This window comes from Barbatula barbatula (genome assembly GCF_947034865.1).
Source record: "Barbatula barbatula genome assembly, chromosome: 22".
Taxonomy (NCBI): Eukaryota; Metazoa; Chordata; class Actinopteri; order Cypriniformes; family Nemacheilidae; genus Barbatula; species Barbatula barbatula.
This window is the reverse complement of record NC_136785.1, coordinates 17,876,924-17,904,687: the sequence shown is the minus strand read 5'-3', so window position 1 is coordinate 17,904,687 and position 27,764 is coordinate 17,876,924. Positions and strand designations below refer to the sequence as shown.

At 40.5% G+C, this 27,764-nt stretch overlaps 1 protein-coding gene across 3 annotated transcripts; it reads right to left on the bottom strand.

Moving 5' to 3' along the window:
• On the bottom strand, nt 1-26,408 carry sra1 (steroid receptor RNA activator 1). 3 transcript variants are annotated; one of them, XM_079486579.1, is made up of 6 exons: nt 26,272-26,361; nt 23,047-23,166; nt 18,049-18,202; nt 11,660-11,868; nt 7,906-8,014; nt 1-2,341 (listed from the first exon to the last, which is right to left on the bottom strand). In XM_079486579.1, the coding sequence occupies exons 3-6, from the start codon at nt 18,179-18,181 to the stop codon at nt 2,193-2,195; spliced, it is 600 nt and encodes a 199-aa protein (XP_079342705.1). In that variant the 5' UTR covers nt 18,182-18,202; nt 23,047-23,166; nt 26,272-26,361; the 3' UTR covers nt 1-2,192. The 3 variants fall into 3 exon arrangements, with proteins under 3 accessions (XP_079342705.1, XP_079342706.1, XP_079342704.1); XM_079486580.1 differs by lacking the exon at nt 26,272-26,361 and adding an exon at nt 25,159-25,302; XM_079486578.1 differs by lacking the exon at nt 18,049-18,202 and having other exon boundaries at nt 26,272-26,408.
• Between the last annotated feature and the right edge of the window lie 1,356 nt (nt 26,409-27,764).

The following is a 27,764-nucleotide window of genomic DNA, read 5'->3' as shown; positions in this document are numbered from 1 at the left end:
ATATATGGGATAAAATGCTTTATTGTTCCAAATTTTAATATAGCAAGTATCAAGCAAAACAGAAGATAATATGATATCAAGCAAATGCAGTAGAGAAAAAAACACACATTTCCATAATAAGCCATTTAATAAGAAAATGTTTCAAAATCACTTTGAGAAGTCTGCTTTAAATATATACATTTATTAAAAAGTATTGTTATTTGGATTGCTATAATGCATGGCAAAAACTCACTTTAAGAATTGACTTTACAAATACAAATATGAAACTATTACACTTAAATTCTATCTCTTTTGTGTAGCCTACATTTTCACTTCTTTTCATTGTATGATTTCTGACAGCATAGTTCAGTAGGTAGCGCTGTTGCCTTGCATCACAGTCCTTGCTGAACCAGGAAACCTTCCTGTGTGGAGTTTTCACGTTCTGTGTTAGTCTGATTTGGTATTTTCCCCGGGTAGTCCCATTCCCCTCATGGTCCATGACATGCAGATTAGAAGAATTACAGTGACAGACCTGCTTTTTGTGACAAAGTGTATCAGAGGATGTTAGTTTTGACAAAGAACACAGTTCATTACTGAAATGCTCTAATTGAGCTGTTAGAATGTCAGAAACAAGCTTACTGAGCTGAAAACTGCATTTTGTGACAAAGTACATCAGTGGATGATGCTACAGAGCTTGGATGAAAGAGCATCACCTCCAGCTGAACCCGGCCAAGACAGAACTACTTGTGTTTCCCACGGTGCAACACGATCTCACCATCCAATTTAGCAATTCCTCAATCACTGCCTCCGAATCAGCCAGGAACCTTCGAGTCATGTTTGATGAACAGCTGTCCTTCAATGTTCACATTGCAAAAACGACGCGATCCAGCTGATATGCCTTTTTCAACATTCGAAAGGTTAGACCCTACCCTCGGAGAATGCGGCACAACTCCTTGTCCAGGCCCTGGTAATCTCAAGACTGGACTACTGCAATGCTCTTTTTGCTGGTTTTCCTCCAAAGGCTATTAAACCACTCCAGCTGGTTCAAAACGCAGTAGCACACCTCGTCTTCCAACAGCCAAAAGGGCTCATGTGACTTTTCATTTCTCTCCAAAGGTTAAAGCCTGTACAGGACTATCACTGGATCTGCACCAGCATACTTTCACACCCTCCTACACCCCATCAAGAACCCTGCGTTCAGCAAACGAGTGGCACCTTGTATTGCCTTCTCATAAAGGCATTAAATCGCTTTCCCGTTCAGTCTCCTTCACAACTCCTTCCTGGTGGAACATTCTTCATAACACGGTCTGGTCAACCAAATCTCTCACAACCTTCAAAAAACTTGAATCTCTTCTGTGAATACTTGACAAATAAAATAAAACTAACTAACTCTAACCCCCTCTTTCTCTCAACAAGTAGTGGTCTAGCTTTTGTTGAAACTAGTAACTTTGTATTAGCACCTATAGTACTCAATAGTACTATAGGTGCTAATACAAAGTTACTAGTTTCAACAAACTTTGTATTAGCACCTATAGTACTCAATAGTACTATAGGTGCTAATACAAAGTTACTAGTTTCAACAAAAGCTAGACCACTACTTGCAATCTTGTATGACTTTTCGCTTATTGCTTCATGAACTCATGCTAAATGACTAAATGTACATGTAAGTGGCCAATTCGATCGCCCCAGAGCTGAGTTTGAGACATGAAGACAAGCAGGTCCTTCCATTGGCAATTGGCCAGTCGCCACTGATAAAATTATAAAAATATCCTTGCCAATTAGATAAAAATACCAATGAGACAAAAACGCTAATTTTAATTTAACAAGAAAACAGAATCACTAAACAATTTGGATGTGATACATAATTCAGTTTCGGTTCAAAAGACTGTTTGCCAAGAATTTGGTTGAACCTCGGGGTGTCAAAGGGTAAACATTTTTTCAAAGACAAAGAAATAAGAACAAATTTACAAATTGAACAAATTTACAATGAAAAAAGACTCAAGCACAAAGTAATTTATATTAGATGATTTGGAATGTGAAACTGTACATTTATTCATTTAAACCTTTACCCAAAATATCACAAAATCACTTCCACACGCTTATCCAATAATACATGGTTTCCAAAATCAGTTGAGAATAGTGAAATATGGCAACATGTCTGTGCTCATAACCCTGATTTAGCATTTTTATCAATTTGATACAGATATACAGATTCAAGATTGAAACAGATCTGGGTTCAGGCTCCGAGCTTCAGCAATGAGATGCTTCACTCCCACCATCCACTGACTGACTTCAGAGACATGGTCAACCATTAGTCCTCTGTGAATCTCATCAGCTGCATCCCAATTTTTTCTTTTTAAGTCTGAAAAGGAAAACACAATAATAGTAAGTGCACCCAATAACAAAACTTATTTATATTTGTGACCAAGTCTGGTAAAGAAGTATTTTTTTGTAAATTTCTGTAATGATCCTGCATAATGTAAAGACATAACTTAGCAAAATAAAAGATATCAAAGTAAGAACATATCAAAAATTTAACTAAGAAATTAGTTGTAGAAAATATATAATTAGCCAAAGTTTACTAGTATAATTTTACTTTCATTGGATGTTCCAAAACACAAAATAAAACCGTGTTAGATAAATTTAGTAAATAAACAGTTGTTAAAAATAGCCATTAAAGGAGAACTCTGCAATGAAAATTCTGCCATAAATTGTTCACCCTCAAGTAGTTGTATGACCTCTGTTTTTCTCCAAAACGCATATTACGGTAGTTTTGGATGCTTTATGACTTTATTTGCAACCAAACACACGAGCCACATGACAGTGCATCAAATGTCAGCATCGCTCGCCGCATGTACATTCTGACCACGCAGGCTCTACGTCAGAACACGCATTGATCGAGCAATGCTGACACTCGATGAACGCGCACTAGAGACTAGGACTAAAATCAGGAAGTTTTTTAATATAGTTGTTAAGTTTAGTTTGTTTGCGTACAAAAAGTATCCTCGTCGCATTAAATTAATTTATACTGAACCACCGGAGTCGTGTGGACACTTTTACGATGTCTTTACCACTTTCAGCGCTTTGAAGATTGATTGCCTTGCAATCTATGGAGGAGTCAGAAAACTTACAAAACTACATAAATTAGCATTTTTTGGGAAAAATGGAGGTCATAATTTGTTAAACTACTTGAGGGTGAGCAATTAATGGCAGAATGTTTATTTTTGGCTTGAGTTCCCCTTAAATAACAACCCAAACTATATAATTTGTTTTAATTTGGTCAGTGTGACATTACCAAGACCCCAATGGAATATACGCAAAGTAAAATACAATTTTTTAGAATCTTGGCTGATGTTCCAGAAACTCTGTAGTCATCAAATAACCTTGTTAATTACTCCCACAAAGAATGCTGTAGCTATGTTGTACCTGATAACTGATAAACCGGTATGAGTATGTGAGAAGATTGGAGCGGTAACAATTTCCACTCCACGGTCCAAGAATTTTATTTTATATTTGCTCCACTTGAATATTCCATAAATAAAAATAATCACAAACCAGAATATGCCAACCTGCTTTTTGGGACGAGCAGTAATATTCAATAAGTAATAAGTCAATAAATGACCTTTTAGCTCCTTTAGATATTTACAAACATTATTTAATGTGATGTTTTCAAAGAAATTACAGAATGAAAAAGTAAAAAATATTGCTGCCTTCTCAGCATTCTGTTCATATTCACTTGCCTCTACTTGTACTGAATTTGGTCTCTTGATTAAACGAAGGGACGTAAAACCCTCTTGGATCGGTTTGTTTTTAGGGCTCAAGCCACCGTTAAGTGTCATTATTCTGCTGTTGCTTCTTCTGTCATATAAGTCTATGGTAGCTCATAGAACTGTACAGGGGAAAGTTGTGAAATTTTGCACACACATAGAGGACAGTTTGAACTGTTACAATGGCAAATATTGAGTTTCTAACCTAAACTCCATACCATCACAAGCAGTTCGAACTTTCACATACATTTTTGGCCAAAACTTTTGAATCATACATCCTAGAAAAACAATTCATGCCAATTTGAGTGCATTGTGGACATCGCCCATTTGGAATGTTGCCACGAAACTTGCATAGGGTCAGATTTACTAACCGTCAGATTTACTAACCGATTTCTGCAGCACAAATGCATCCTTTGGCATAAAAAAATACTGTCTATATTCTTCAAAACGAGCACCACAAAGTATCCTCATCATCATCATGCACGATGAGCTCACGAAAACCGGGAACGCCCCCTTCGGCGCGTTCGCGGCAGACGGGCTCGGTTGCCATGACTTCCCTCGACTATGGAGCAGCTAAGGGCTATGTCGGTATCCCAGGACGAGCATGCTCTCGTGGCACAAGTGCACCCAACCAAGGCTCCCTTCCAAAGTGTGTTCACCCTCGCCATCACTGATGTCGAGGGCTTTCACTGTGTCGGGTCAGCTGCCTCCACCCTTCATGCCATGGCCATCCTGCAGATCCACCAGGCTAAGATGTGCACACTGGGTCTGACGATGTCCACTCTTGTGGTCCAAAAGAGACACCTCTGGCTCAATTCTGCAGATGGGAGGCGTCGAGAGAGTCCGTTTTCCTGATTCACCCATCGCACAGCGTGGGCTGCTTTGGCATTGTCGAAGACTTTCGAGTCTTTTAGCGAAATGGCAGACGGAGGCCATCAGCCTCTCCGCCGCGACCCCCACTAGGGCGTCGTGGTCCCGGTTGGTGTCTGCATTCCAGCAGCACGTACCTCCACCCGTGGTTCTGGTGCCCCGTCCTCAGGTGGCCCCCCGCGGATGGTAGTTTCTTCTGCGCAGATGGGAGGCATCGGGAGAGTCTGCTTTCTTGATGTACCCATCGCACAGCGTGGGCTGCTTGTGCATCATCAAAGATTTTCAATTCTTTTGATGAAATAGCAGACGGAGGCCATGAGCCTCTCCACCACGAACCGGCCCCCACTAGGGTGTCGAGGTCCCGGTTGGCATCGGCATCCCAGCAGCCCCGCCCCTCCGTACCTCTGCCTGCGGTTCTGGTGCCCCTCCCTCAGGTGGCCCCCCGCGGAAGGTGGTTTCAATGGAGGACGTCACCTCCGTGCGAGATAATGGCTGACAGGAGCCACCCGGGGAGACCTAGGACATTGGCGCAGCTCCGGCCACACGATCGGAGTCGAGCTGCATGGGATTGTACTTGCCACGTCCCGCAATACATTTCGTTGCACTGTACTTGTATGTGTGTAATGACAATAAATTGAATCAAAATCAAAAATCAAAATCATCAGGCCGGGCCCTTCTCAGGGCCTGGTGCCCACTTGGTCTCCAGGAGAGCGTCCTTCTCCCTGGGTGCCCACAGCATGCAACAGCCTCAATTTGACGTTGTGACATGCCACTTCCGCACTCTCCACGCGACGGTGCGTCCACCCTAACCACTCAGACAGAGATGACCCACTCCCAGCTGGAGTTCCATTAGAGCAAGTGGGAGGGGTGCCGTGGTACGGCAGTCGCCTCCCTGCTCAGTTGGGGTGCAGTGTGCTGGGGCGCTGGACGGGTCCCTGTCTGCAGTGGCAATCCAATTGTGGACAGCTTGCCTTGCAATGAAGAGGCCCCTGCCTCTCATTTGGCGCAAGCACATGCTGCTGCAGACAGCATAGCTGCCCTAGCGTATGTCAACCATCAGTTGGCGTTCCTTCATGGCAGATGTTGCAACTCGCCCGACGCCTCCTCTGGAGTCAGCAGCGGGTGGTGTCCCTGCGGGCCATCCATATCCCGGACGACCTCGATCAAACAGCCAATGTGCTCTTTGCAGGTCGCTCCGCGGAAGTTGGCCATCCATGCGGTCCAGGCACAGGGAGTCCTGTTTGCCCCTGCACACCTCCCATTGGCAGCTTAGGTACTCCCTAACCGAGACTTCCTCGGCACGGATGCCTTCGCGCACAGCTGACTGCGGGGCAAGGGTAGAGGAGCTTCAAAGTCTGCTAGTTGCGCCCGATTGGCCCAACCAGACTTGTCTCTCGGAGCACACACTCTGACAGCCACTCCCCCCTGACGAGAAGGGCACGGTCTGGAACCCGAGACCAGACCTCTGGGACCCCATGTCTGGACCCTGGATGGGACGAGTAGATCTGAAGAGACCTGTCTCCCGCTTTCGTGAGCATGGGCCCTCAGGCAAGAGCACTACCACTAGGCGACTGTCGCTATAAGTGGCGCCTCGTTGCACTTCCTGCAGCACAGAGTGCCTTGATCTGTGTCTTGCTGGGCAGCACGACCCGATCAGCAGATTCTTAAGGGGCACAAAGGGGGCTAATCCCCCCTGTCGTTATCCGTACCCTCCTGGGACCTTGACATGATCCTGGTAGGCCTGCGAAAGGCCCCGTTGGAGCCCCTGGAGAAACGGGCCTTTCTCGAAAGATGAAGACGCTTCTCCGGTTAGCACTCCATCAGGAAGGTAGGGGATCAGCACGAACTCTCAGTGTCCAGCGGGTGCCTAGAGTTGGGGTACCCCAACGTGGGTAAGACCCCAACCTGGCCACATGCCCAGAGTCCCCATCACCCCGCGCGGACTAGGTTGTGGGGAACCTGCAGGCGCTCAGCCTGGGAGGAAGTCCCAACCCTTTCCCTGTCGTGCCCAGTACGCGCCCTGCGCCTCTACTCGGACCGAACACAGAACTTTGTCTGTGTCAGGGGTAAGCAGGGGGCTGTCTCCAAACAGAGACTGGTGCACTGGATGGTGGACACCATCCCTTGGTTTGCCGATCTCGGGCCCCTGCCCACTGTAGTGACGCTCACTCTGCCGGGGTGCAGCCTCCTCGCTCACTCCCGCCTGGGTGCAGAGCGCCTCTCTGGCAGACATCTGCAGAGCTGCAGTTTGGGCTGCATCCAGCCTTTCTTTTCGCACGGGCATCGAACCTGTGTCTTGGTCTTGAGTGAGACTGACGGTGGCACGGGGTACGCCTTCGATTCGCCTTCTCCCCCCTTCAGGCAAGTAAGCGCGCTATTCCAGTCTCCCTACTTCCTCCATTAGACGAAGTATAGGCATTCCTTCCATCACCAAGCACTTTGGGAGTACGAGCCTGGCAGAGCAGCTCGTATTAACGCCCAGTATATGCGAGTTTCCATCACAAGGTGAACCCTTGTGCTAGAACCTGGGCTAGTGCTCCACACGTAGTGACTCCCCTCCTTGGGAAGTCCCGTCTGACGCTTTCTCACTATTGGTTCCCCTCTCGGCGAACCTGTGACCTCCCTTCGATGGTCTCCACCACTTGCGTACAACCCTGGGTTGGGCCCGCACTACTAATCCCATGAGTTCTCCCCACTGGTGAGACTGTATAGGTATTCAACATATGATCTCCCTTCGGCGGATGTGGTCTCCGTTAGCGCCCCCCCTCGCAGGCGAGGGGGTGGCGCTTCCCAGTACTCCTTATGGTGTCGGGCGGCCTACTCGCCTCCGGAGTAGCAAGGCCACCGCCTGTACGACCGGTAGTAAGAACCTCTCGTCGTGGTCACACAAATTGATGTCTTACTACACTACTGGATGGTTACGATTTGCAAGGAAGTTCATTTGTGACTCGTCCAGACCGGTCAGTGTAATTCCGCTGTAAATCGTGACGCGGCGCAGCACCGTGGCGTTTTCTAGGGTAACCCCATTCTGTCAGTCTTGACACAACGTCGAGACACCGACAGAAAGGGAACGTTGTGGCTAGAGAAACTGAACTCGGTAATAAACCACAGTTAAGTTTTGTTTTAACACGGGGCAAACACTTTTTCACACAGGTCCATGTAGTTTGGGATTTTGTTTTCCCTTAATAATAATATTCCCTTTAAAAACTGCATGTTGTGTTTACTTATGTTATCTTTGACTAATATTTAAATTAGTTTGATGACCTTTAAAAAGCTCCCCTTGACTTACCTTGGGACAATCCATGCATTCTATGTTTAACCAAAGCAGAGAGCTTTCCATTTATCCACATGTCCTCAAAAAGCTTTAGACGTCTTTCCACATCATCACAGATCTGTTTCTGAAAAACAACGAAAAGGAACCAAATAACTATATATTTACGTATATATCATATGTATATTTTCAATATATATATTATCAATATTCAGCGTTTTGGTTGCTTATATTTTGTATAATTTTATTTGTATTATTTAAAGTGCATGCTTAACACTTGCTCTATACTATAAAACACATCAGGTCAAAAGGGGAAAGAGCCAACGACTTACAACATTTACATTTACATTTATTCATTTGGCAGACGCTTTTATCCAAAGCGACTTACAAGTATTTTTTTTTTACAGTGACACATTACTGCAGAGCAATCAGGGGTAAGGCACCTTGCTCAAGGGCACTTCAGTCATGACCTGCTGGCACTGAGATTTGAACCAGCAACCTTCTGATCACAAGCCCAACGCTCTAACCCCCAGATAAAGAAGTTAACAAAGTAAATTAAGTTAATAAAGTAAATATATCCTACACAAGATCCAGACGCCCCCTAGCGTGATCGTCCAGCAGAGCCCTTAACGGGGCCCTATGCTGGTATACAGAATCAGAAGTCGCTGACAATTTATTTTTGGTTAATTTAGCCACGGTTAAATAAAAGGTTGTGCTGGCTTTCTTCTATTAGTGATGAACAGTAGGTGGATCTAGACGTTTTAAGGGCTTTTCCGTATTTTCTCATTTATTATACCACGGTGTCGGGCTGTCATTTTTAATCTTCTTAAAGCACAGAGGAACTTTCTAGCATTTCTGAGAAGGTGGCGTTTAAATTCTCTATGTTAAAGTCAAGATCTGCAACGTTATTAATCATGCTAGAGATTTGAGACAATTCAGGCAGATTATCAAGAAACACACCTTTCGTAGTAATTTTTAAGTAATTTTGACGTAATTGTTCTACCATATTTGTAACAAGGAGTTTAATTTGCAGCCATAGGCCAGTGAAACAAGTATGATACCAGATAATGATCTGAAATGTCTGAAGCACTGCTGAAGGATTTTAACGTTGTCCACATTTATACCGTAAAACAGATTTAAATCTAAAGTATGATTACGAAGGTGAGTGGGTCCTAACACGTGTTGTCTAATGCCCATGGAGTTATGAGTGTCTTTAAAAGCCATTCCTAAAGCATCTGTATCGTTATCTACATGAACGTAAAGTCACCAACAACAAGGACTCTTGTTGGCCAGTACTACTTCTGATAAGAACCCACCAAATTCTTTAATAAAATCTGTGTGGTGCCCTGGAGGCCTATACACAAAATAGCCAGAATACATTTTAAAGATGTTTATCCTTAGTATAAGGTGTTGATACATAAAGTACCATGACTTCAAAATAATTATATTTAGGATTAGATTTCTGGGAAATGCTATAAGAGTTATTGTAAAGTGCAGCAACACCTCCCCTATGCCTTTTAGGCGAGGCTCGTGTTTATAATAATAATCTATGGGGACAGACTAATTTAAAGTAATATAATCATATGGCTTTAGGCATGTTTCTGTCAGACAGAGCATGTCTTTTTTATGGCCCCAGTGAAACCAGTTTTAGCATTAAGACTATGTGCCATATTTCTAGACAGGAGAAAACAGGAGAACAAAGTGACCCAAGGAGGGGTCACTTTAATAATAATAAAAATATTATTCTGTAGGCACCACTCAGACAACCAGCCATTTAGCGATGATAATCTGCAATGTATCTCATCACCATTGAAAATTGTAACTCCACTTTCTCGGAAACGCTCGACACAGTTGATCCTCTGCGCTTAAAGAAGATTAAAAATGGCAGCCAAAAACTGTGGTATAATGAACACACTCAGGCTTTAAAGATAGTGGCATGAAAAATGGAGCGCAAATTTAAGAAACCTAAATTAGAGGTATTTTGGACAGTATGGAAAAATAGTATTCGAAAAAACCTACTTTTCATCACCAATAGAAGAAAACCAGCACAAACCTAGGATATTATTTAACACAGTGGCTAAATTAACAAAAAACTGATTCTGTATATCAACATAGGAGTGATGAATTTATGAACTACTTCAAAAATAAAGTCCAAGATATTAGAGAAATTGTTTTAACTATGCAACCAGAAGTGAAAACAACTCATTACAGTGCCCCTAAGAAGAATTTGCTATTATTTTCTACCGTAGATCACAATGAACTATCTAAATCAACAACATGCATTCTAGACCCTATACCTACAAATCCCAGAGATTATAATCCTCTTTTTAGCATTATTGACTCATCTCTTCCAATAGGACATGTGCCTAAAGCATATAAGGCGCCTCTTATAAGGCCCTTGTCAAAAAAAATTTGACCCTAGAGAACTAGTTAACTACAGACCTATATCGAATCTACATTTCATATCTAGACGCACATTTTTAATCTTGCATACACTACACTACCAAAATATAATTCTTCTGAAGTTTAAGGCTGCAGAATAGTTAGATCAACCGGAACCAGGAACACTTCCAATAAAAACTGATGTACTTGTTGCATTAAAAAAAGAGCGCATAACAGTACTCTACTCTCAGTCAGTCTTGTCTGTTTTTTTCAAGGTTACCATGACCAGACCTTACAAGAGCTGAGATGATAGAGCTGGATAAAGAAGGACACAGCGACTTGACATGTCTTCACTTCAAAATTTCAGCTGCTATTAGATTATTAATGATACATCTGAAATCTCAAATTGTTTTCGCCTAACCCTTGACTACACCTGACAACTGCACCACACTCCAAATTCCCTGCATGACTGTTAGGCTGTAATAGTTAGGTAAACTGGTGTTCTTGTTCCATCAAATAGCATGGAATGGTATTGTACTCATAATGTCTGCCTTTTCATTCTCCACAGGTAACTAAAGTTTGATCTGGCTCGTAATTAGACTGGTCCGCAGGGATCAGATGGGGGCCAGATTCCTCATCACAATAACCAATTAAACATATATTGTATATGGGCCCTTCTACAGAATTCGTGCAAACTGCTTTCCCACATAAAAAAACACATTTAAAAAGCATTAAAGTATTCAAATCTTACTTGTTTTTAAAAATATATGTCTTATTTTTAATGATAAAACTTATGATAAAACTGTCCTCGATTTTCATGTCACTACCAGACAGTGTATGCTTTAGTCCATTTGCTGAGACTAATTTTAGCCACAACCTAAAATTTGTACCCTCTCTTTTATAGCTACATGGTGAATAGATCGGTCTTATCATTTTGAAGTAAATGTGTTCAAAAGGCTGAAATCTGTGTGTAACTTTAAGGAACATCACTACCAGACATACTTTTCTGCAATTAAGCAAACTGTTTTGGGCGTTATTCCATAAACTTTCCTTTTTTTGTGTCAACATTTGTTCAGATCTATGCTTGCAAACTATGTGCTGATTAGCATCTTTGAGCTAGGCTCAAAAGTATACAAATAATTGTCACTACCAAAACATCAATAGGTGTCATTATTTCAGTAGCAATTTTTTTCAGTTATGCAAATCATTAGTATTTTAGTATGTTTTATTAGTGATATAGTAAGTGAGCTGTAGGTTTTTTTATTAGATATTTACTGTCAGATGGGTGTCTGCTATACGTGCAGGCTATGTATATGCAATATAGTTTTATTAACCTGTGCAAATAAAATATCGTGATCAATACCCAAAACATTATTTCAAATGTTCTTACCTTTACAGTTTGTCTGCATGCACTTAACGTCCAGTAAAGTGGTGCTTTAACATCTTCAAGACATGTCTCACTTTCTGCAGTCACAGTGGGATTTGAGGGAATCCTGGAACATACGGAAGTGGGGGTGATCCCATGCATTGGAGGAGGTTTTCTGTCCTTCAGTGGTGTTTGCCCGTCTACTGGTGTTGGCGACAACCCAGATTCAGAACCTGTTCAGATGTTATAGCATGTGTTAAAATAACTGTTAAAATTTGTTAAACAAGTTTTTTAATTGATATTAAGAATTTTATGATTATCAACATTGCTCAGAATAATTTGCTAGAAAAGTCAAAAGTCAACGCGGAAGGCAGAAGAAACTGAAAGGATTGCACTCTCGCACAAAACATTTGCTAGCTCGAGCTGATTCAGTGATCGCGTATCAGTTGATGGAATAGGCACTTGCACATCATTTTATGTCATGCAAATTGACAAATATGAGCCATTTTAAAGCATAAAGTACTAGCATGCTCTCAAAAAACTATTTCTTTTCAGTCAGTGCACTCTCAGACTGTCACGATCAGTCATGCTTTTCTAGTATTGTGATAAGATCCCTACAGTGCTTTGTGTTTTGTGGGGATATGCGACCTAATTTCTCAATGGTGCGACTTAAAAAAATCTGAGGTCGCACTGGTGCGACCAGCCGTTCGACGGAGAAAAAAAGTCCCATAACGTGGTCTAAACCAATCAGAGATAGTGTAGGGCGGACCCCCTCTTATTGGCCGTGGTCCAGATATTCCTGTATGTGTGTTTACATTTGAAATCGCAAGTGGTGCAATCAGACAGAGATAGAGGTTAGTAAGAAAAGAGGAAAAGAACGATAGAAAACTTTTTCGATAAGAATCTGTGCAATTATCTTAAACAATGCTCTGACAAGCATTGGTCCGGAGACGGCATTCGATAATGAGCCAGATACGATAGAGTCCGAGCCGACTGAAATTAAAAGGGGGAAAGTGTATAGATTTCGAAGATAGTGGCTTGACAAGTTTCCCTGGCTAAGATACAGTAAAGCTGATGAAATAATGCACTGCATTTACTGTTAAGAGTGTGGGAAGACCATGGCCAGCAAAAGTGCATTTGTGACTGGTTCTAATACATTTTGAATTGAAACGCTGAAAATGCACAATGCATCTATAAAACACATTACATGCCGTGATAAATGCACTGCACAAGTGTGCCCTCTCCCCGCTGCCTTACAGCAGCAAACAGATCAACAGACGAGGCTGAGATTTTAATCAAGTTTAATGTTGCCTACAATATTGCAAAAGAAGAACTTCCCTTCACTAAGTACGAAATAATTATTATGAAGAAAAACGGCTTGAACGTAAACCCGACGTACAGCAATGATGTCGCGTGCACCCAATTTATAAGAGTCATCGCAGATACATTGAAAAAAATACATCTGTGCACGTTGCGAACAGTCCGTACATGGCACATAGACACAGATATCGCCACAAAGGAATGCATCATTGTGTACTGTCGTATCTTACGGAGAGGAAGACAGGTGAATATACTGATTGGACACATCAAGGTCGAGCATGCCCATGCCCAAGGTAAGCCATATCATGTCATGTAGCCTATGTAAATAATATGCCTACCGTCTGGTTACTACATTTACCATATGTGATATTCTTATTATTGAAATGATTTTTTGCATTATAAACTCTTGATCTGGGAAGTAAATGGTTTTATCAGTTTCAATTTGTTTAATTAGGAATATATGCTGCCTCAAAGAAAGCATTTGCTGCTCTTGGGGACCAGTGCAGTAACTGGCTGGAGAAAATTATTGCTCTGATTGCTGATGGAGCTGCTGTTAATTTGGGCAGCAAAGGGGGTGTCATAGCCCTTGTGAAGAAAGAGGCAGGTGACCACATTGTGCCTTTCCACTGTATGCCTCACAGGTAAGACTAGAAGATAAGGTATAACTGACACCTTAAGTCACTATGGGTTATATTTCTTTTAGAGAGCAGATGTATCTACATTTAGAATTAATAATTCATTTTAAAATCAATCTTTTCAGATTGGAATTGGCAATGTTGTCAGTGCAGAGGGACAATCCAATGATGGGGCAATTGTATGTCTACATTTAATTTGGAAGACATACCATTTCAGCCCAAAATCAATGAGAGAGCTCAGGGTCATTGGGGCTGACTTGGGGCTAAATGTGCTGATGCCCACTGGGGTGAAGGGGACAAGGTGGCTCCCACATGTTTCAAGGGCCCTGGAGACCTGGTTCTTAAACCAGGACAGTTCACTGATGTATACTACCATATGGACCATTTGGCAGGCTCCTCTGCCAATGCAGACATTGCAGGCCATGCTACAAAGGCCAGTGCATTCTTTAAGAATATAACTTTCATTAAAGACACTTTGTTTAAGGAATTTAGTTAATCAGGGTTATATGTGACTCATTTCTACTTTTGTATGATACAGGTTAAGAAATCAATGGAAGATGCCACTTTTGTGGCCTCCTGCCATTTTATTGCAGACGTGTTCAGTGCCATTACTAAGTTTAGCCTCCTACTTCAGAGGAATGAGATCATCCTACCACAGGTAACAGCGATGAAGTGGGATGTGTAAGTTTGAATTTGGGTTTTGGGTCTTCAGCTGTGTTCATAATAGTGCACTGTTATATCTAAACAGTCTGTTTGCGGCTTAGAAAAACTGCTGGTGACCACAGAGGCAATGATTGCGAGACCCGAGCCTAGTGGAAGACTGTTAGAGTTCCTGGCTGACATGATGCTGCAGAGAAGGCAGCAGCAGGAAGAGGGTGAAATGGCAATCTACAAATTCCAGGTATATGTATGGTTCTATCTCCCATTTAAACTGAGAACAGTCTATTTTTACAAATATTTCTAATATCTAACAACAATCTCCATTTATGGTTTATGCAACATACAGACAAAAACACTCAAAGGAGAGGCATCAAAGCTGGCAGGAGATGGTGTTGCTGCCACTTAACATAAAAAAGTAATGGATGCAACAATCAAACCCACTGTGAAACATCTGAAAGCAAGATTCAGTTGCCTCCTAGGCAAGTTTACTAACCGGTCTTAAAAACAAATGTTGATGAGAAATATGATTACTCATTTACTAAAATGTATTTGTTCTTTCAACAGGGGAGAGTTTTTGTGAGTCTGAAACAACCAAGCAGGTAAATTGTTTTAACATTTTCAATCATGATAGCTGGCCAGAGAACCGAGAGTCCTGGATTACTACACTATTATGTCTGCTGCTGGTATATATTTGGTTCATGTGAACACTGATTAGCTTTGTAATCCACATCATTTACAGAGATGGTGTAAACACTGAGCTTGCAAAAGAAGAGTTTGTAGACTTGAAGCTGTTAATTGCCAGGATGTTCAAAGACAAGACCTACCTCAGCCTTTGGGAGCTCATGTTGACCAGAGAGCCCTACTACTCAGAATACAAGGTCAGTTTTTTGTTAATCTTCGTTCTTAAGATTGTATTAGTTTAGCTATTAAACACACATTTCTTAAATACATCTCTTGAATGTATTTTTTCCCAGAACATCCTGCACCTTGTACACATTATGCTGGTCCTTTCGGTCTCAGCTGCAGTTTGTGAGAGAGGAATCTCTGCACAGAAGAGGATCAAATCAGACACTAGAGCATCCCTCCTTTTAGACACAGTGGAAGATCTGATAAGAATCAGTATAGAGAGGCCAAGTCTGGAAGACTTTGATGCTAGAGAGAGTGTGGCCAGCTGCTTAAGCCAAGGCCAATGATCAAGAAGGCCAAACTACAGGAGTTGGCCATCAGAGGGGCATGTGACGGCAATGGAGGATAGTCCATAAGATATTGAGCCATGATATGTTCAGTTTAAAGCCCTTAAAACACTTAATTTCGATTTGTTTTTATTTAATTTATCTGGAGATGTTGTAAATTTATATTTCAGTACACTAAAGCATATTTTTTCAGTAAGTTACCTTTCTTGTTGAATTGTATTTCAAATAAAAAACTTTATTTTGATCAGATTGTTAGTTAATCATTAACAAGTCAATATCGCCTATATGGACAGCAATTTCATAAAAAGTGAACTTGTAAAACTGTGGTGTTAAATGGGATCAGGTCGAAAATTTGGGTGCACCTAAATTTTGTGCTAAAAGTTAGTCTAGAGCCCTGCTCCGCCTCCCTCGTTTTCTTGTCTACCTTCCCACCTGTGTTCATTCTCAACACCTGCCTATTGTTATTATCCCTTGTTAGTTCTCCTTTTTAATGCCCTTGTGTTTGCTATCCTGTGATGGTTCATTCTTGTATGTGCCACAATGCCTTTGTTTCTGATGCCAAGTTCCTGAGAGTGTTTAGTTGTTGGTGTGTTTTGCCCCCTCATGGGAAGTGAAGTTTTAGTTCGATGTTTTTATTATCTTTCTTTTAGGTTTTTTATTAAAAAAAATGTCAGTCCGACACATAAAATGCACGCGCCCACGGGACACAGCCGCCTCTCAAAATGCTTGCAAAGGGTGTCATATTAAGCAATTTTTTCGACTTATTATGCATAAACGTTCAGATAAACACGTTAATATCACTAAAAAGTGCCTTTGGCATCCTCATCAGAATCACTGAGCCATCATGAACATAATGCAATATAACGACATTTTGAGGTTTTATTATAAATGTCCAAATATTTACAAACATGCAACTACAATGAGAAGAATCTTAAAAGTTTTTTTAAAGATCGGGTATAATGCTTTGTCATGCCTTCTGACTTCTTAACACTGTTAAACAAGCTGGATTCTCATGCTTAACATGGTAAACTTGTTCAAAAACGAGTTGGACGGATGACGTAGTATTTCTGCATTTGATACACTGCCCCAGCACTCAGACTTGTTTAGGAAAGTTTTTATAATTCTGGATCCCTGTGTCAAAGATATCCTATTCCTTTCATTAGCCATTCTCCCGGAAAAGTATAGCAAGGCGAAGGAAAGAGCCGACCGAGTGAAATGCCTTTAAGGAGACAGAAAAGTGGATAAAATAATTTGTAGTTACAGTTTTAAGAAGCAGACCACTAAAAGGCAGAGAGGAAGAAAGGGAAAATGTGTCATTATTTGATGAAGGAAGATGGTCACAGAAAATAGAACATTTTAGACCATTAAGTTGGAAACATTTAAAATAAACATACAAGGAGTGTGACGAGATCCGATATGTCTCGCGAGAACACAATTTCCTTTTGCAATTGCAAGATGGATGCAAAACATCCACAAAATAGCTGGGACATGGATTAAGGTGGTTGGACAGCAACTGTTCTGCAAATTCTGTCAACACTCAATTGACTGGACGTGAAAGATCTGCGATGACCGCCTAAAGTCAAAAACACACATGCGAAACAAGAAGCTACAAGGCAGGAATTTATCCTTACAATGTACTATAGTATGTACAGTAGCATGTAGCTGTGTGTGCAGAGGATGATTTTCCCTTACGAGAAAATGTAAAAGTTGAATCCTTATCTAATAAAGTACTGCAAGCAAGGAGGATCGTTCCCTCAAAATGAAAGCAGCCTTCGTCAAACCCACTTACCTCACGTCTTGAGCAACACATGGAAGCCGTACTGAACAAGATCAGTGGGAAGAAAATGTGGGTTGTGGTTGATGAAAGAACTGACATTGCAGCGTTTTAAATAATTTGGGATAAAAATAAGTATAATGACAAAAGTAATCATCTAAAACTATATACACAATACTTTTTTTGTACTAATGTACTGATGAATTTAAAATTCAATACGGAGAGGCAGATTGTTGCTGCTGGGAGAAATAAATAAAAAATGTAATACTAGGTATAACCACTAGATGTAGTATAGACCTATATAAACAGCAACTTGTTAATATAGAGTCCTGTGAAGGAGAAATTGAAACAGAAAAAAATGAATTTGGGAAAAAATAAAACAGATTTCATAGGGCCCTACATTCCTCCCGTGTTTTCATGCAGTCAAAGTCCATTTATTTGACTATTGTTGGTGCAAGACCACGGGGTACACGATGGTGCTCCGTGTGGAAGAGACACTGGTGAGCTATCGCTTCCCTGGGACATCATCGTCTCTGAAAAAGCCCTCTCTCCCAAACCAAGCCTTGCAGGAATACATCTGCACTGGTGGGAAAGGCCGAAACGGAGATTGCAAAGCAGCCTCAAAAATGCTAAATGTTAGGTCATCATCTGCCACGATTCAGGTCTATCAGAATGTCAGGCTACTACAGCCTGTATTTTCTAGTTCCCAAGAAGGATCGGGGGTTGTGTCCAAATCTAGATCTTCGCGGATTGAACCATTATCTAAAGAGACACAAGGTCAAAATGTTGACAATTAAGATGCTTGTGTTTTTGATGTGTCTGCGCAGGTACCTGCGATCCTGAAGGACGACGCTAACGACGCAGGAGTGAACGACGTCAGGATGCGGCAGTCGGAGATCCTGAAGAGGGACTTCAGGAGTCTGATTGAGACGGTACGCAACGCATCACCCGTAGCGAGGATCATCTTATCAGGACCGCTGCCTACCTACCGATGAGGGAATTAAAAGTTCACTAGACTTTTTTCGCTTTAGCAAAGGTTGATGTCATGGTGTATTGAACAGAAGCTGCTCTTTGTAAATAATTTTGATCTGTTCTGGGAGCGACCTAGGCTCTTCCGACTCCGACGGCCTGCACCCCAGCAGCATCGGAGCGGCTCTCCTGTCCGACAACTGTCTCTAAGGCGCTACGCACCTGTTGACTATGTCTTCCTCAGGTAAGTCAAAACTTTAATCATAGTCAGTGCTCCTCAACTGCTATAAATGTAACCGTTTCCAAATGCATGTCCCCCCCGAATAATACTACAAAGTAAATATTTTGGCAAAAGTCAGAGAAAAAATCTGATCGTGATAAAACCTGAAGACAATGCAATAAACAACCAAAACCAATTCATAAAGTTCGGCCTACTTAATATTAGATCACTAAATTCAAAGGCAGTTATTGTAAATGAAATGATCACGGACAACAGTTTTGATATACTCTGTCTTACCGAGACCTGGCTTAAACCAAGTGATTATTTCAGTCTAAATGAGTGTACACCACCAAGCAACTGTTATATACATGAGCCACGTCCGGTTGGTCGGGGTGCCGGCGTAGCTACAATATTTAGAAACTTTCTTACTGTAACTCAAGAGAACAGAGCATAAAGTTAAATAATTTGAAGTGCTTGCGTTGAACATAATTATTCCTAACAAAAGTAAAAAACCATTGCTTTCTTTTACATTGGCTACGGTGTATAGACCCCCTGGTCCCTATACTGATTTTCTGAAAGCGTTTGCGGACTTCCGATCGGCCCTATTGGTTAACGTTGAAAAAAAACTAAATGTCTGAGATTTTAATATCCACGTAGATAGCGCTAACGATGCATTAGCTGTGGCGTATACAGAACTACTACACTCTTTTGGAGTAATACAACACATTAAAGGACCCACTCATCGATTTAATCATACACTAGACCTGATTATATCTCACAGAGCCGATCTAACCAATATAGATATTGTGCCTCAAAGCGACGATGCCACCGATCACTATCTTATAACAGGTACTGCGCACGGCAGGAATCAGCCCTTTAACTCGTTATCGACAGGGTAGAACAATTACCTCCACTACTAAAGAAAGTTTCGCAAAGAGCTGGCCAGATCTGAATCCTTTAATAACCATACCAATAAATAAAGAATTGCTCGTGGACATGACCAGCAATTTGGGCACTATTTTCTCTAAAACATTAGAAGCTGTTGCACCTATGAAGTCAAAAAAGATTAATGAGAAAAAAATTGCACCATGGTACAATAGCACCACTCACGCCCTTAAAAGAGAAACTAGAGCGCAAATGGATAAAATCGCAATTAGAGGTCTTTAAAATGGCGTGGAAAGAGAGTGCAAATTGATATAAAAAGGCACTAAAAGAAGCAAAGGCTAAGCACCTCCGTAACCTCATAGAAACCAACAAAAACTATCCAAGGTTTTTATTTAGCACAGTTGCTAAATTAACAAATAAACAGACATCAACCGACCTGTCTATTCTGCCGCACCTCGGTAGCAATGAATTCAGGATATTTTTTACATAGAAAATCGAAAACATTCGCAAAAATGTTTTACAAACTCAACCTCCAAGTCTGTCCTATGAATTAGAACCAACCATCGCTCCAAAAGAAAGGCTACAGCGTTTTCACCTATAAAACAGGAAGATTTAATTAAACCTATTGCAACATCTAAACCTACAACTTGCTTAATAGACCCCATACCAACTAAATTATTAAAAGAGTTACTACCTGTTGCAATTGAGGCCATGTACTGTTGAAGGATGTACTGTTACTCCAACAAATACAGTAAAAGATCTAGCCGTTATATTAGACAGCAACCTGTCATTTCGAAATCACATCTCAAATGTCACAAAAACAGCCTTTTTCCACCTAAGAAATGTTGCCAAGTTACAAAATATTCTATGTGTTGCTGATGCGGAGAAGCTTATTCGTGCATTTATGACCTAAAGACTTGACTACTGTAATGTGCTACTTAGTGTTTGTCCTGCATCATCAATAAACAAACTACATTTAGTTCAGAAAGCATCTGCCAGAGTTCTAACCGGTCCAGAAAATACGATCACATAACCCCAATTTTATCAACCCTTCACTGGCTACCCATTAAGTATCGTATTGACTTTAAAGTTCTTTTAAATCACTTATAAAGCCTTAAATGGTTTAGCCCATACCTAGATAACAGAGCTTCTATCACACTACAAGCCATCACGCTCTCTAAGATCTCAAAACTCAGGACTTTTGATAATACCTAGAATAACAAAATCCACCAAAGGGGGGGGGGGGGGGTCGAGCTTTCTCATCCGTAGCACCTAAACTCTGGAATAGCCTTCCTGATATTATTCGAGGATCAGACACACTCGCCCAATTTAAATCTAGATTAAAGACCCATCTTTTCAGCCAATCATTCAATTAATGCAAAATATGCAATATAAACCTCCGGGAGACTGCTGACATTAGATATTATTTACTAGGTCTTTTTTATAACATGTTAAACTATTCAGGTTCTGTGTTTTACCTTTTTTGTGTTTTTATTTTTTTTTCTCTGTAAAGCTGCTTTGGAACAATGCAAATTGTGAAAAGTGCTATATAAATTAAATTACATTTAATTTAATTGAACTGGCTGAGTTTAGCTCAGTCTCGGGAGCTAGCGCTTCAACATCGGGATGTCGTCCTAGTTTATCTCCAGACTCAACGTCAAAAGAGCCTGCCAGGTATGTGGCCTGCCACGCCCTGATTGATGGGGTTTCTGTGGGAAACCCTTTAGTCGACCGTATAGCAAGGTGCCTGAGGCCTCCTTCTAGACAGACTGTAACGTCATGGGACTTAACAATAGTGCTCGAGGGTATGGCACCCAGATTGGGTGAGGGATGCTATTGCTCTGGCCTATGAGGCGCGCTTCACCTCTAGGAGTCAGAGCTAGTGAAAATAGTCCATAAAAAAGTTCATACATGGTCCTTTCTATGTAAATTACATCTTCATGTGGAGGAAGGGTATTTTCGTCTGGGTCGTAAGGGTACTTTCGTCTATTTAAGGGAAGATGTCAAAAGTTCATGGGGATTCTATATTTAGATGATCCCTGTTCATTTGGACACACAGTACCAGAAGTATTTTTCCACTATGGCTTTTTGGTCAGATATGCATCGAAGACTCGTAGAATAATCTTTTAATGTTTTGTTTTTTGTATTCTCTGCAACGATTATGTAATTGGCATGAAACATTTACCTAACTTGTTGTTTATCATTTACCTAACATCTTGTTTATAAAAAAGCTATAATTTATCTTCCAGGCTACATCATGCATTTGCATTATTTAAAAATATTTAAAGGGCTGATTCGCCGGAAATACGTGTTTTTCTTTGTCTTTGGTGTGTTATAAGTTGCCCATGCATGTATTAGACATGTAAAATAGCAAAAATGTAAGTGTTGGAACAAAAGATGTATTTTATCTAGAAGCGAATGCTCACCAAGACCTGCCTGAAACGCCTCGTGTAACCACACCCCGGCAAGGTAACTAAAAACAAAATGTTTACATTTTATTTACAGTACTGTTCCAGAAAAGAACAGTTTGAATATTCAAGTGTGTGCAGCGCATTTCACGGATGATTGCTTCATGAACCTGGGAGAGATCAAGACCGGCTATGCACAGAAGCTTTTGTTAAAAAGTGAGGCACTTTCAACTGTTAAAACTCTGCAAGGACTGTCTGGCGCTTCAGATTCGCAGCCTGTAAGTATATTTTCATTGTAAAATACTTTGTTACAGACTAATGTCAGTCGAGTTTGGTGCTAATAAGTCCTAATAATCAGTAATTCTGTTCCAACTGAAGGCAACAAATGTTGTGTGATCATAATGGGGTTTATTGTCTTTGTTGAGTCACGACGGGACATGGCATAACACTGGTTGATCAACAAGGGCCAAAGCACTCGCATAATTTATTATTACCATTCCCTGCTGTAATGAGAGCTTGTTTCTATCTCACACAAACTCTGTATGATGTATATTGTTGCTTGTTAAGAGGCGTTACATTTCTGTGCAGTTTTCGACCAATCACTACACACTAGTGAACTGGCCAATCACAGCACAGTTGCTTTTCAGAGTGATGAGCTTTGTAAAATATCAGCGTGTTTCAGAGAGGCGGAGCCAAGAGATGATACAAACATGCTTGGTATGTGTGGAAAATACAGCATTTTTAAAACTTAAATCATGTATACACATTGTATTACATCTAAAGCAAACAAAATTATTAGTTTCAGCCGTGTCGAATGACCCCTTTAATATGTATAACAAATAAGTGTGAATAGCATATATATATATATATATATATATATAGCCCCTGCTATGTATTTACAGTCAGAGTAAATATCTGCATATGACGAATGGATCTGAGTTATGAATGGGAAACACTGCTATATATTTAAAGTCCCGGTGAAATTTAAAATTCCTATTTTTCATGAAAATATTGCAATCGTTTTAAAAATAAAGTTTGTTTGTTTTATTCATTCTGAAATCCCTTCCAGCATCTCATGCTATATTCATGGCGAGAACCAGTCAATCCATACTCAATTCTGCTCTATACACAAGTCCATTGACTCCTCCCCTCCAACTGTCAGGGTGCTGCCAGTTCCATTTAAAAAATGCAACGGCTGTTCCAATCCAAATCCAATCAAGTCGCAATAAAAAATGCAAGCCACACATTTTTACAGAATACAGAAGTAAAAGCGACTACCGGTTCACGGGGACTTTAAGGGCTGCTGTAATGTCAGGTTTACCTTTATGAGTTTGTAATAACGTTTACCTGCAAGTTGTGGTAAGTGTGCCCTCTTGTTGAGAATACAAGCCTGCTTTAGTCCACATGAATCCTTCTGATAGCCATATGAAAACTGTGGCGGATCATTCCATCCACGTTCCTGATTGCCTATGCACACAGAATTATAATGAGTTCACAATTTAACATTCTTCCAAAAATATTTTGTGATTAACAAAAGGTCATTTTTATTTTATAGTTTGTATAACATACACATAAAACAGTAAAAATATGTCTGTGTGAACAGCTGTGACGACAGCAGCTATTACAAATGGTACTCTTTCAAAATAATTCCTCAATGCTAAGGATTTTCTACTGGTCCAGTCGGGCAATTACTTAAAAGTTTTACCGCCCTGCGAAAATGTTTACTTGCCCCACCACAAAAAATGTATAAATAAATAATATTGTCTAGGTGTGTTTGTTGTTGTTTTCAAACTGTGTAATCTTGGGTTATTTTAGGATCTTATCAAGATTATGATACCATAAAGGGTCTCGTCAAATCTCCTCTGATCTAGAGCCCCGCCAGGTCTCAGCTAATCCTTATGAGTCTCGTCACGTATCATCTGATCTCCTAGAGCACAACCATGTCTCTGCTGATCTACAAGAGTCTCGTCACATCATGTCTTTCATCTCAGAGCCACGTCCTATCACGGTTTTGTTACCGCAATCCTCCACAGTCCTGCCTGTCAACAGACATGTTAATGGACTCTTTGACCCATCCGGCCTGCCTGTAATGGTCACGGAGGCCATTTGTGAACTCTTGTTCTGTCTCGAACTGGCCACAGAGCCTGCTTATGGACTAACAGCATTGTATGTCACCCCTTTGTGTCCATACCCTTGGGGCCGTACATGCTCTGTCTGTATTCTATGTTTCACTCAAGTGGTTTAAATCTCGTAGTTTAGAAGGCTGTGAAAATAAATCTGCATCATTAAAGGAGCGGTTCCGATTTATCTGTTGATGTTCAAATCACATATACAAACAGACCCCTACCCGCATCTTTCTTCAGCACTCAGCTCGACTAATGTCCATCCTGTGCACTGTGCGCCTAACTGCTGATTAGCTACAATGTTGTTTTGGTTCTCTGCCCGACTTTGTCTAAACAAGCGTAATTCGGATATCAGACACATTTCAAAACATATTTTGTATCTGTTGATATTTTCTAGAATCCATGATGCCATCTATCAAAACAAGATATCCAGGATCTCCTTCAGAGAATTAAGCCCATAATATTGAAGATTCAGCAGTAACTTTACACATGGGATACTTTGTATCCTTTTAACCTATCTGGAGTGTTTGATGCTAAAAACCATAAATTTTAGTTTAATCAGAACAGATTTGAAAAGTAACAGACACTACTTGAACTTCAAACGGGATGGGTTATTTGGCAAGATGAAATAAAAGATTTGCTTTATGGTCCGGTCAAGGTACGTATTTAAGAGGCAATCCCTACGTACCAACAACACCTAATGTAAAATCGTCCCAACGCATATTGGAATCCCAAAGTAATGTCACTGGAACATTATTTGATACATCGCTGGAATGAATATGGTCCGGTACAGATACGTCTTCACAATGTAACTGTATTAACTGGGTTGTCTCCAAACTGATGCAGCTTTCTGGCAGTGCACATATCTCCAACAGTCCGTGAGACCCGAACCCAGCCAAGGCTTACATTTTTTGTGACAATACTGCACTGGCTCCATTGGTCATCGGGCAGTTCTTACTATCGAGCTTTACTTAGAATTTTATGCTTCTAAATACTTTTTATTTTACTTAATCCAAACATTACTTATGTGGCGGGAAATATCTCAAATCCAAGGTTTCTTAAACACACAGCATTTAAGGGATATAAAATACCTTCTGCTAGAGTCTCATAGAGCCCATGTTTATGTTTGATATCAGTGATAAACAAAACATTTTTTATTTGGTTTTCCGTGGTTGTTGTTTTGGTACGTTAAACTTTTGGGATTGCTTTTTTAAAGATTTTGGGAAAGAAACGCTTAGCGCAAGATTTTTACTTTATCTGTTTATTAAAAGGGCTCGTTCTTTTAACTGAAGATAGTGTTTATTACAAATAAGGTTTGACAGAAATTTGGGCTTACCTTGTCGTTAACCATAAGAACTTTGATTTTGTCATAGTGAATTGCTGTGAAGACAATCACTTGCTGCCATCCACGTGATTTAAAACAACCTTTCAGTGAGCTACTTTTAGAGTGTACGCCCGCATCGCATCGACATGTCAGACTGCTCGGTCCTACCTCTCCGTGGCGATGACAGTGCGCAGTTAAAATTCATAACCAACAAATTTGAAAGTGCAAGGGACAGGAAAGGAATTTTGAAAGGTGGAGGGGACATGTCACATTTACATTTACCAGTGTAAATCAAGACCCTGTCCCTGATGACTCAATCGTAAAACAAAGAAATGTTACTGCACCACCTTTTTATAAAATCTTATAACTAACTAAAACCAAACGTATTCAAAAAACGAACACTTGGACATACATCAATGTGATAAAACTGACTAAAGTCCCAGAAAACAGCTTTGGACATTTTTTTTGGAATTGTAATTGGATTTTATAGTGCGGCTCCTGTCCCATTTGTTTACATGGAGAGGGCTGGTTTTATGAGCTGTACTGCAGCCAGCCACCAGGGGACGATTAACGAGCCTGCAGCTTCACTTTTCAGGACGTCTGAGGCGCCCCGGAACCAAACACTACACGATGACGATGTCACATATATGCCACAAGTCTCAAGTCCTGTGGGATACACTGCTAGCCCTGTCACAGGTTGTAACGTTGAGCCAGATGTACACACGGAAGAGGAAAATATCCCCAAATAGCTAAATTAACTCCCGTTAAAATGAACTGTTTCTAACAATGTCTTCTATGATGCAACACAACCAACTCTGGTAATATAAAAAAAATGTTTCGTAACGTTATATTGACGCTTTAATCAATTTCACAAGAACTCTAATTACTAATCTCACACAAATTAAATCTAGATATAAATCGACATCACGCATTCGAATCAGCTCTAACATAATCGGAATCACAGTTAAATAGGCACAACATGACTAACGAAAGACTATACACACTTCGGTCAACATAACGTAAAAGACACTTAGGGGAAATGTGCTGTTTGAAAAGGAGAGAGAGAGCGAGAGCTAGAGACTATTTTATTACAACTATTTGATGTTGTAATTGTTTAACTTTTACCTGGATTAATAAACCGGTCATTCATCTCGCCATCCACTCCAACGTCAAAAGTGTAAAATGCTGCGCTTCTTCTATTGGTTTTCAGAATGTTGTCAAACTAGTTTTACAATGCGTTATCGCCATCATCTGGAGGGAGTGTAGACCGAAGATGGAATGTTAATATATGGAATTTCAATCGTACTAAATAAACATAAATAAAAAAATCCAGATATATAAATAAACAATTGTAAATAAATACGAAAATTAATTATGAATATATATATATATATATATATATATATATATATATATATATATATATATATATATATATATATATATATATATATGAATAATTATGAGACAGATGTGTCATCAATGTACTATAGTACACCGCCACATCACATCCTTTGACGTTGGCAAGATGAGGATTTTAAACAGATCCCAGGGGTTTGCACATACTTTGAAACAAATTTATAGGATAATGCAATGTAAGTCACTGTGGATAAAAGTGTCTGCCAAATGCATAAATGTAATTGTAATGCATTAATGCAGGATAGGTTCTTTGCACAAGTTATTGAGTTTCAGTAGCGCCAGAGTAGCGTGAAGTGCAGAGATCAAACTGCATGAAGTGTTTTCTACTGTATATAGGAATTAATCAAAATTATTCTTGTTTTTTAAGTCCATTATGAATTAAAATATGTTAATAGATGTATTTATTCATGCTTATAATTGGGTTGAAGGGCTACAAATGTTACTGCTGTGGATATAACTTAATGCGTTTCTATGCATTTCTATCCTTTTCTTTACAGTTTTACATCTTAATTGTCATTGTTCAACCATTTAACAATAATATTAAGCAAGTATAGTTCATTATCTGGTAGTGTTTTAATACAATTCCTGTACTGTGTTGGATTACGATTAGCAAGCCAACAATTCTAATTCCCTAGCTAACTAATGTTCTGTATTAAAAAGCACCTGCTTCTTTGGCCATTATCCCCAAAGTGCCCTTTTGTCAAGGCATTTTTTTTATTAATATGAAAATAAGTAAATTAATTAATAATAATTTAGCTGTAAATAAAATTACCCCATGATGACCTTTCACCAAACGACCCGGAAGTTTGGGATGTTCCTATCACATTCAGTATAGACACCGTTATTGTCTGCTGTAAATGGTGTTTTCAGGGCGAAGTCGGAACTAGCAGCTCGGGAGACTGATGCAGGGATAAGCCCACAATCTCCACTAGCACTCCCAAATACGACGCATGGTGTTGCAAGCTCACGCACCTGGTCAGACAGGTCTTTAGGCTGGGGCTCCGGGTTGATGATGGTCTCAGTCGCGGTTTTAGCATGCTGGCTCGCGTATCGCGGCAGGTCCGGGCTCTCCGTTTGTGGTGGGCTCATGCAATCGCTCAGTGCAGCAGGGTGATGGCTGGCTGGTCTCTGGCTCGGGAGAGGAGCTGGAGATGTCCTAAGCGGGGAGTCAATTATTCTCCAGCACCCACTCCCCGAAA